The sequence below is a fragment of the Otolemur garnettii genome, unplaced genomic scaffold (assembly GCF_000181295.1).
Source record: "Otolemur garnettii isolate 467f Iridium unplaced genomic scaffold, OtoGar3 scaffold00107, whole genome shotgun sequence".
Lineage (NCBI taxonomy): Eukaryota > Metazoa > Chordata > Mammalia > Primates > Galagidae > Otolemur > Otolemur garnettii.
The window spans coordinates 5,397,039-5,408,644 of record NW_003852502.1 but is presented as its reverse complement, the minus strand read 5'-3'; the positions used below and the strand labels follow the sequence as shown (position 1 = coordinate 5,408,644).

Sequence of the window (11,606 nt, the reverse complement as noted above, 5' to 3'; positions counted from 1 at the left end):
CGCCACAACGCCTGGCTATTTTTTGGTTGCAGCTGTCATTGTTGTTTGGCAGGCCCGGGCTGGATTCGAACCCGCCACCTTAGGGGTATGTGGCTGGCACCTTAGCCACTTGAGCCACAGGCGCCGAGCCAATGGTATTGATTTTTATTTTAATCATTAGAATTTTGAATATTCTTGGTTTGATTAGTAGGAATAAAATGCCTATAAAATGTAGAAGTATTGTTTTAATTCAGAGATGAAACAGTATTGAAGTCATGTTTAGAAATTCTTTAGTGTTAGCACTGTTTGATAAGTTGTGTTTTCTTCTGTATTATTTCTCTAGATTATGTATGTTAATTAGATTTTAATTTTTTTTGTCATAGTATTTAAACCGAGGCTGCACTAGATACTTTGCTAACAAAGAAACTGACAGACAGATTTTACAGAACCGCAAAAGTCCTGAGGTACAGTAAATTTTTTTCCTTAAAATCTTTAATGGAAAAGAAATCATGCTGAAAGATACATTTTTATTTTGGAGCCCAAAGAAGATTTCTTGCTTTTAGGCTTGTATTTTAATGCTTGGTCGAGTCTCTCAGGGCAGTGCTTTGTGCCTGTCTCAGCGTCTGCGGAAGGAGCAGGTTCTCGTTCTTCCTGGTAGCCTCAGTGTAACAATCTCCCCTCGTTCTTTCTCTAAGTATGAAGGTATTAAACTGATTCGAGTTATTCTTGCAGCATTTTTAAAATGTACTCTCAAATTCCCCATTTGGGATTAAGTATATGTCTTTTACAATTTACTATCTCCTTCGAGGCTGAAGTAACCAGGGGTATCCAACCTTTTTTCTGCCACACATTGGAAGAATAAGAGTTGTCTTGGGCCACACATTAAATAAACAAACACTAGTGAGAGCTGATGAGTAAAAGAAAAGCTCTACACATATGTTCTGTGATATCCAACACCACCTTATCTGTGGTATTAGATATCACACCTCAAATAATCTGCATGTGGCCCGTGAGACACAGGTTGGACACCTCTGATTGTAGACAATACACAGATGCATTCTTGTGAAAGGATGCTAATGTATTATTGTATTTCTCTTTCAAATATCATATTACTATCATGTATTATGAAAAGTTTTGTATATTGAGCTCCCTAAATTATATCTCTAAGAGTAATTGCATATAATTGTCTAATTAAGTATTATTTTTAAAACATTAGATCCTTAATCTAAAATTTTATAACCCTTATAAATTCTTATGTGGATATTTAATAAGTTACATTAAGTTGTGTTTATGCTAGATGCTTAAATTATGAACTACTAAATAAAGATTAATGATAGGGGCAGGTTAATATCACTTTTGTTAATTTTATTAAAAGATTTATGTCGAGCATTTAATTAAACAAAGACTTATATTGTGCTCAGTTTTTAAAACTCCTACATTAAGAGCTAGATATTTTCGACTCCTGTTAAGATGGGTGAGATGAATTATGTCTTTAATATATTCATATAAAAGAACAGGAAACAAATAATTTCCATTATTTCAGATTCTAAGCATATGAACCTGAGAACCATATTAATTTTTGTTTCATTTGACATTCTGAGTGTAATTTTAGACACAGATTTCTGAATCATAAATCATAAACTTCATGCTGTAGTCCTGATTGGGACTTTAAGAACCAACATAAATATTTATGGTCTCTTTCTTTGTCTGGCTGAAACTATATTTTTCCAGGATACCAAAATATAGAAGTTGTATTCTTTCTCTTAAGACACTGGAGATACTTCCTAGCGGGATGTCGCTGTTGTCCTAATGTCGAAAAAAAAGAATATAAATCTGATCTTTGGGCTTAGAAAAAACCGAGTAGAGATCCAAGGAGACGAGTTTACTCTCAAAGAGCAGCCTGTACTCTCCACAGAAGAAAAGTGTATTCTTTCTGATGCAGAGTCGGTTCACTTGGTCAAGAATCTCACTCACGTGGTTGGGAGGGAGTGTGTGTGTGTTTGTCTAAGTGAACAGTGGATTAATGTGTTTAACTTACTTTTTATGTCTTCTTTATCAGGAGGATGAGGTGATCATTTTGACTAAACCCTTTGCCTAATTCCATTTGACTGTCTTTAATCTGTGTGTAATTTTTAGAAGAATGCAGTATTTTTAGTCTGCTCCCTAGCAAATCTGTTCATGAACTTTCTATTACTTAACAGTTTTTTAATGAATCAAGCATTCAAATGAAAGACTAAAAATCCCGCATGGTTTGTGTTTTCTGTTAAATTTTGCTGCATGTGATTGTTTCCTTTGCTTCTTTTAAGAATAAAATTGAATTTCATTATCTAGACATTTTCCAGAAATTTCGCACACACCATGGAGCATTTTCAAGAATTTTGTGGAAAGACAATTTTAGCTAGAAAGCCTTTTTTTTTTTTTTTTTTTTTTTACTGGGGAAAAAACTCATCTTGTAGAGGTATCTTTAGTGACCAGCTGATTCTGATGCTCTGGTGCCTGATTTTAATTTTATTTCTCATGCTTAATGTTCTGGAAAATTTCTAGTTTAATCTTTTTGTGACCAGTAACTTTTGTGTTTCTCCTAATTTCTGCAGGCTTGATTTTCTTCTTCCTTTACAGGGTTTGTTTTAGGTTCTAACAAATAAATTCTGTAGATGCAAGTTTACTTAGGAAGGCAAACACATTTTTCTTCATTTTTTGGGAAACATTTTAAGTCATTGCCTAAGTCAGGAGTCCTCAAAGTTTTTAAACAGGGGGCCAGTTCACTGTCCCTCAGATCGTTGGAGGGCTGGACTGTGGGCCCCAGGACTAGTTGGCTGCTAAGCAGGACAGGCAGCGGCAGCAAAAACACCCTGCAGGCCGGATAAATGTCCTCAGCGGGCTGCATGTGGCCTGCGGGCCAGATAAATGTCCTCAGCGGGCTGCAGCTGGCCTGTGGGCCGCCTGACCAAAGTTCTTTTTTTTTTTTTTGGAGACAGAGCCTCAAGCTGTCCCCCTGGGTAGAGTGCCGTGGCATTACAGCTCACAGCAACCTCCAACTCCTGGGCTCAAGCGAGTCTCCTGCCTCCGCCTCCCAAGTAGCTGGGACCACAGGCGCCCGCCACAACGCCCGGCTATTTTTTGGTTGCAGCCGTCATTGTTGTTTGGCGGGTCCAGGCTGGGGATTCGAACCCGCCACCTTAGGTGTACGTGGCTGGCGCCCCAGCCGGTTGAGCTATAGGCGCCGAGCCGACCAAAGTTCTTAAGAGTGAGCATGATGGTTACTTATATACTTTAGCTCAAATGTACGTATATAGAAAGGTTAAAAAAATAATTCTTAAGCTATGACAAATGTCTCAGCCTGTCCACTATTTACTGCTATTTAATTTTGGTGAAATTGATAGTTAACCTAAAGAAGTATCATGCTAATGGTCAGATTTAATTTTTTATTATAGTTTTTATATTTTTGTCTTTATTTTTAATTAACAAATAAAAATTATATATATTTATACAACACATTGGGGAACAACGTAGTATTTTGATATATGTATTCGTTGTGGCATAATTAAATCAGATTAATATATTCATCACTACCTCAGCTCTTTTTGATCTGAGGATGCCAGTTTATCTCCACTACTGATATTTCCTTCTCAGTTTATATTTTTATCTAATATCCTAGCATTATAATGCTTTATAATGAAAATTGTGTTCTCATTGAAAATCATCTAACTTCATTCTTTTGATTGAAAATTTTATTGAGATAATTGTAGATTCACATGTATTTGTAAGAAATAGTCCAGAGACATCCTGTATGCACTTCACCTAGTCCTTCAGTTTCTGGTTGTTAGAATGCTGAAGTTTTCCACTGACCGATTTTATTTTTGCATGTTATATAGTGCATTAATGGGCCTGGTATCGTTGTTTTAGTCTGCTTGATTAATGTAAAAATCAGATAATTGACGTCTTTTTGCTTTATAGTATCTTAAGGCAGGTTCCTTGAAAGATCCTCTGTTAGATGACCATGGAGATTTTATCAGAATGTGCACAGCCATGAAGAAGATTGGTTTGGATGATGAAGAAAAGCTTGATCTCTTCCGGGTGGTAGCTGGTGTCCTGCACCTCGGAAATATTGATTTTGAGGAAGCCGGCAGCACTTCCGGTTGGTTTTTTTTCTTTTTTAAGATGGATAAAATTAGAATTTCTTTTGTCATATGGAAATTGAATCTGTTCATGTACAGGTTTGTTAACAGTTTTTAGAAATTTCTAGGATATGCTGCGTTACAGGTGAAAATCTCAAATGAAGGATGCTTCATTGTAAGTCATTATGAGCTCTGTTTCAAACACATCATTGATGTTGGTGAGGAATAAACCTTCCACTGTTGAAGGATAACTGGCTACAGGTGTCATATCTGGTTAAAGTTTCTAACTGATTTTATACTTTTCTAACAGATGAGCAGATTAATTCTTTGTTATCAATTAAACTGGTTTTGAAATCTCTCAGATTCATGGATCTAAACTGAGATCAGTTAATTAGGGAAGTTTAATATATAAAAGCCCATACGCTTTATTAGTGAGAAATGAAAATCAAAATTTTTATTTTTATGCAAATTGAAAAGAATATTTAAATGACTGATGATAGCAACTTTTCAGATCTAGTGTCTCAATCTGTACATAAGCAGTAAGACTTTGCATAATTCTAAATTTGATCAAGGAACATAAGGACTGGTAAATGATGTATGGCCCGCGGGCTCAGTTTGGCTCCCAGTGTCAGTAAGGGCAGTGTTTCTGGAACTCAGCCGCACCCACTCCTTTATGTACTGTCTGTGCCTCCTTCATGCTACGGGGGCAGAGTGGAGTGTCATCCTTCAAAGCCTAGAACTTTTACTCTCTGCCTCTTCAGAGAAAAAGCTTGTCAACCATTGTAGTAAGACATTATTTCAGAATCCTATACCAAGGATAAGTTAGGAAAAACTTAAAGCACCATTTAATACAGCAGCCAGTACTGTGGGCTTCCTTGGGATCTCAGAGGCTGTCTGAGCATTTGTGCAGTGAGATATTCCAAGAGAAGGGCTCTTAAGTGCCGTTCCCACAATAGATTGCATATAGGGAAGGGGCACAGAAGGAAGGAAAGCAAAGAACATTTTAAAAATGCGTCGTATGGCTCAGTGCCTATGGCTCAAGTGGCTAAGTCACCAGCCACATACACCTAAGGTGGCGGGTTCAAATTCAGCCCGGGCCTGCCAAACAATGACGGCTGCAACCAAAAAAAAAAATAGCCGGGGCATTGTGGAGGGCGCCTGTGGTCCCAGCTACTTGGGAGGCAGAGGCAGGAGACTTGCTTGAGCCCAGGAGTTGGAGGTTGCTGTGAGTTGTGATGCCACGGCACTCTACCCAGAGGGACAGCTTGAGGCTCTGTCTCAAAAAAAAAAAAATGTGTCTTATGTGCAAAACCCTTCATATTCTGTATTTTGTCATAAACATAATGAGATAGGGAGTATTGTCTCCATCTTACAGAGGTGGGACCTGTGTGGAAGTCAGGAGATCCCTGTGTTCACTGATGAAGCTGTAGGTGTGAGACCCGCTTCTACTCTAGTCTAACTCAGGCTGGTGGTTATTGTCCCTGCTTACCCCCAGCCTGCTAAAATTTGTGATCTGTGAGCCAGCAGACAAAAACCATGGTAATGACTTTCAGATCCAGGGCTCTGTGATGCTGTGGAGTCAGTAACAGGAGATGCAACCCAGTGTAAAGGGTGAGCACACACAGCCCTGGTGTGACCCAGGCAGGGAACTTACTTAACTCCTTCCTTACTAGAAACTGGGGATGATAATAGTCCCAGCCTCATGTTTTGAGGAGGAGTAAATGAGTTAAATACCTATAAAATAATATGATTATTCAGGCCTGGCATATAGTAATCACTGTAAGTAATTAAATGCAGATTATTTCCAGTTTAAAATAAAAAAACAATCAAAATTAGGTATGTTCTTAGTGTGAATAAAACATTTTTTAATTAGTTTCTTGGAGGGATCAGAAAATTTATTTTGAAAATACAGTGAAGCATACATTTCATTTGCTCCCTGACATTTTTATACCAAGGGGACATTTGGGAAATTCAAATATTCAAAAATTCAAAATAATTACTTTTAAAATATGCTGGAGGTGATCGGTGACATTTTCACACCTCTTAGTGTTATCCTATGGTAGAAAAAGCAGGTGTATACAAATTACCGTAAATGCTGCATGATCCGGTAGTTGAAGAGCCCTCCATGGTGAAAAGACACATAACACATATTTGCATTATCTCTTATTTTTCTCCTTAAATGTCCTGCTGCTAAAGGGAAAATGAGCAGAAAGTAGGGAAGATTGGAACGAGACAGTGGATCAAGAGAATTAATAAACTAGATTATTTCTGTTTTATTGGCTAAGATTCTATTATAATAATCTTTATCTTTCTGTGACTCTTCCCATAGATTCAAGTGGTTTCTTTCTTTCTTTCTTTGCCTTTTCTTTTTAAACAGGCAAGGTCATACTCTTATCACCCAGGCTTGAGCGCAGTGACACAATCATAGCTTAATGTGATCTCAAACTACTGGGCTCACGCAATCCTCCCGCCTTTTCTTTTCAAGTAACTAGGACTACAGTGCATACCACAACACCTGGCTAATTTTTTAAAAAACTTCTTGTAGAGATGGGTGTCACTATGTTGCCCTGGCTGGTCTTGAACTCATGGGTGCTACCAATCCTCCTGCTTTTGCCTCTTAAAGTGCTGGGATTACAGACACCACATCAGGCTAAGAAAATACTGAGATGGTTTCTTTCTAATTAGAAGTGCCTTTTTCCCCCTTTAGCTACTTCAATTTTGGCAGATCCTAGCAATTTGAAAACAACTCAGCATCTTTATAATCATTTTATTGGAAAGTTTATTATCCATTTGTTAACATCTTTCAGCTATTTTTTTCTCAGAGTTTCATAATTCTCTTTATAGAGATTTTTCATGTCTATTGTTAGGTAAATCCCCCCAAATTTCATCTTCTTTGGCAAAACTGTAAAGAGAATAGAGTCCTTGACTGTTTTTTCAGCTTGACTGTTATTGGTATATATAAAAGCTACTGATTTATGAGTATTGGTTTTTGTATCCTGAGATGCTACTGTATTCCTTGATCAATTCTAAGAGTTTTGTGGTTGAGTCCCTGGGTTTTCCAGATATACCATCATATCATCTGCGAAGAGTGAAAGTCTGATCTCCTCTGACCCTATATGGATACCCTTGATCACCTTTTCTTGCCTGATTGTGATGGCTAAGACTTCCATTACAATGTTAAAAAGCCCTGGAGACAATGGGCAACCTTGCCTGGTTCCTGATCTGAGTGGAATAGGATATTGACTGGTTTGCAGTAGATGGCCTCTATCAGTTTAAGAAAAATCCCTTCTATGCCTATTTTCTTAAGTGTTCTGATCATGAAAGGAAGTTGGATATTGTCAAAAGCTTTTTCTGAATCTGCTGGGAGAATCATATGGTCTTTGTTTTTTAGTTTGTCTATGTGATGTATTATGTATTATATTTATAGATTTACATATATTGAACCAACCTTGAGACCCTGAGATAAAACCCACTTGGTCTTGGTGCATAATTTGTTTGCTATGTTGCTGGATTCTGTTTGCTGGGATCTTATTGAATATTTCTGCATCTATGTTTATTAAAGATATTGGTCTATAGTTTTCTTGTTGAATCTTTTCCTGGTTTGAAGACCAGGGTGATATTTGCTTCGTAGAATATGTTGGGAAGTATTCCTTCTTTTTCGATGTACTTCTTGAAAAATAGTACTTCATTTTATATGGAACCAGAAAAAACCTCGAATAGCCAAGATATTACTCAGAAATAAAAACAAATTAGGAGGAATCAAGCTACCAGACTTCAAACTGTACTATAAATCCATAGTGATCAAAATAGCATGGTGTTAGCACAAAAATAGAAAGGTAGATGTATGGAACAGAATTGAGAATGAAGAGATGAACCCAGACATTTATCATCATTTGATCTTTGATAAGCTTATCAAAAATATAAATTGGGGGAAAGATTCCCTATTTAACAAATGGTGCTGGGAGAATTGTCCGGTGACTTGTAGAAGACTGAAACTGGACCCACACCTTTCACCGTTAACAAAAATTGACTCTCACTGGATAAAAGATTTAAACTTAAGACATGAAACTATAAAGATTCTTGGAGAGCGTATAGGAGAAAGAAATTGGCCTGAGAGAATACTTTATGAAGACTCCTCCCTGGGCTATTGAAGCAACACCAAAAATACATTGCTGGGATCTGATCAAACTAAAAAGCTTCTGCACTGCCAAGAACACAGTAAGTAAAGCAAGCAGACAGCCCTCAGAATGGGAGAGGATATTTACAGGTTATGCTTCTGACAAAGGTTTGATAACCAGAATCCACAGAGAACTCAAGAAAAGAACAAGTAATCCCATTTCATTGTGGGCAAGGGAATTGAAGAGAAACTTTTCTGAAGATGATAGGCGCATGGCCTGTGAAGCTGGAAGATATCCTACTTAGTAAAGTATCTCAAGAATGGAAGAAAAAGTATCCAGTGTACTCAGTACTATTATGAAACCAATTTACAATCACTCACACTTCCATATGAAGAATAGATCACAACTATGGCCCAAGATGAAGGAGTGAGGAGAGGGGTGGAAGGGGAGGAGGGAGGTCAGATTGAGGGAGGGTGAATGGTGGGATCAGTGAGTAAGGGCACCAGTCACATACACCGAGGCTGGTGTGTTTGAGCCCAGCGGGGGCCTGTTAAACAACAATGACAACTACAACAAAAAAATAGCCGAGTGTTGTGGCAGGCGCCTGTAGTCCCAGCTACTTGGGAGGCTGAGGCAAGAGATTTGCTTAAGCTAGAGTTTGAGATTGCTGTTAGCTGTGATACAACGGCAGTCCCGTGAGGGCGACATAGTGAGAATCTGTCTCAAAAGAAAAAAAAAAAAATTAAAAAGATAAGCCCACCTAACAAATAACATGTTATTATAACAACAAAGTTAAAAAATATTCGAAGAAGTTCTTTTTTTGGAAAGGAGTGGCATGAAAACTTTCAGGGCGTTTTGCCTTTCTAGAACTTTTTTTATAACTGTTTTCTTAGCTTTACATAATTTCTGGAGGTGTATACAAAACTTTGCAATATAGTAAAACAGAAAAACTATTTAAATGAGTTAATATTGGTGGTTAGTTTTTTGAGAGTTATATTATTTTAGATAATGTGTATGTATATACAACCTAGGCGTGGGTAGTGGGCTCATTTTCATAACATTAAAGGTTCAATACGTTCTCAAAGCATTTCTCTCTCCCCTTTTTTGGTAACAGCTTTATTGAAATTGAATTCACGTGCCATATTCTTCACCCATGTAAAGTGTACAGTTCAGTGGTTTTTAGTATGTTCAGAGTTATGCAGCCATCGCCAGGGTTTTACATTTCATGACCCCACAAAGAAACCCTCTGTCCTTTAGGAGTCTCTGCTCACTGCCCAGGGCTCTCAACCCGGGTTATGATTGGCTTCGCGATTGGCTTCTCTCACTTAAAGTACTATTTTCAAGATCATCCATATTGTAGCAGTTGGTTTCCAGGAATATTTTATATCTTTCTTTAGTTGCTTACACCTTTGGTGTCATTTAAGAGAGGAGGATTTCCTCTGAGATCGTAAGATTTACACTGAGGTTTTTCTCTAAGAGGTTAATGGCTTTACCTCCTAGATTTAGATTGTGGGCTTCATTTTGAGTTAATCCTTGTACATAGGCGAGATAAGGGATATCTGTTGTATACGGATATCCGGTTGTTCAGTACTAAAAAGCTATTCTTGTCTCAGTGAGTCATTTTTTATATTTCTTCTGAGACTGGTCTATTAAATAGTTTGTGAATTTGTCATGATCAAATTCTCATTATGATTTGCACACATCCTTTGTAGTTTTGAAGGTAGGTACTCCTAGAATAAATCATTTATGAACATTAATCTTTGAAAATATTTGTAAAATGCTAACTATTTTTAATATTGCACTTAATTTTTATATGGTGATTACTGTGCCAGTCACTTTTCTAAGCTCTTCACACGTATTAACTTTATTGATCTTCATCACCATCATATAAGGGAGGTACAATTGTCTAAATTTTATGGATGAGGAAGCTGAGTACAAAGAAATTAAGTAACTTGTTCAGTGTTGTAGTCCTAGAGCTTGACCCTCCCAGAGCCCAGAGCACTGTCTTTTTATATAATACTTTAAAAATAGCCTCTATCCATAGAGATAAATCTGTAGACATTATGTACAGGTTGGGCATCCCTAATGTGAACATTTTTGAAATCCAAAATCCTCCAAAATTTGAAACTTTTTTTTTTGAGATACACTCTTATTCTGTTGTCCTGGCATCATCATAGCTTCCGGCAACCTCAGTCTCTTGGCTCAAGCAATCCTCCTGTTGAGCCTCCTGTGTAGCTGGGACTACAGGGGCCCATTGTCAAGTCTGGCTAGTTTTTCTATTTTTAGTAGAGATGGGATCTCACTCTTGCTCAAGCTGGTCTCAAACTCCTGAGTTCAAGGAATCCACCCGCCTCAGCTTCCAGGTGTGCTAGGATTATAGGTGTGAGCCACCATGTCCAGCCCCAAATTTGAAATGTTTTGAACACCAAAATGACACCACAGGTGGAAAACTCCACACCAGACCTCATGTGACAGGTCACAGTCCAAACACAGGTGCACAATACACAGTCTATTTAGCTTCCCTAAGGGAAAAACGGCCCTCCTGGCCTCCTTCTGCTGCAACGTAACTTTTCCTCACATGCCCACATTCCTCTGTGTAAGCACAAAGGTGAAAAGATGGTGCCTGTGCAGGCTGGACATGCCGACAGTCCCTCGCAGTGCACCACGGGGCCATGGCCTGTGTGCGTTACTCATCGTGCTTTTTTGCTTATTCTCTACTTTGTGGTGTAAAGATGATGTTGAAAATGTCATGAAGAGGCCTGCAGATACCCCTTGGGTATCAATGATAAGAAAAGAGAAGTGTCGATGTCTCTGTGCCACACTGTTGGAGACCTTGGGCAGCAGTCATTGTGTGTAAGATGCGCAGATCATAGATAATTTTCACGTTTAAACTTGGGTCCTATCCCATGATTTCTCATTAAGTATATGCAGATATTCCAAAATCTGAAATACTTTTGGTCCCAAGCATTTCAGTTAAGCGATCTCAACCTGTACAGGTGATAGCAGTTGCCTCTTCCCCCTTCATCCTGCACCCAGCAGACCTGAGCATGTGCACCCCTACATACATGCACTCGTATGTGGACGTCCACACCCAGCTGGCCTGTGCACATGTACACACATGCACACGTATGTGAACATCCACACCCAGCTGGCCTACTGTACACACATACAGACATGTACACATATGTGGACATCCACGCCCAGCAGGCCTGTGCACATGTACACACATGCACACGTATGTGGACATCCACACCCAGCAGGCCTACTGTACACACATACACACATGTACACATACGTGGACGTCCACACCCAGCTGGCCTGTGCACATGTACACACATGCACACGTATGTGGACATCCACACCCAGCAGGCCTACTGTACACACATACACA

The 11,606-nt window shown here is 38.5% G+C and overlaps 1 protein-coding gene across 5 annotated transcripts in view; it reads left to right on the top strand.

Annotated features, from left to right (window-relative positions):
* MYO6 (myosin VI) overlaps window positions 1-11,606 on the top strand; it is a 151,377-nt gene that overhangs the window by 87,435 nt on the left and 52,336 nt on the right. For all 5 annotated transcript variants that reach the window (XM_023517268.1, XM_023517267.1, XM_023517266.1 and 2 more), the window contains 2 exons: window positions 363-443; window positions 3,937-4,117. In XM_023517268.1, the coding sequence (XP_023373036.1) occupies window positions 363-443; window positions 3,937-4,117 (262 nt within the window). The remainder of the gene's footprint in view (window positions 1-362; window positions 444-3,936; window positions 4,118-11,606) is intronic.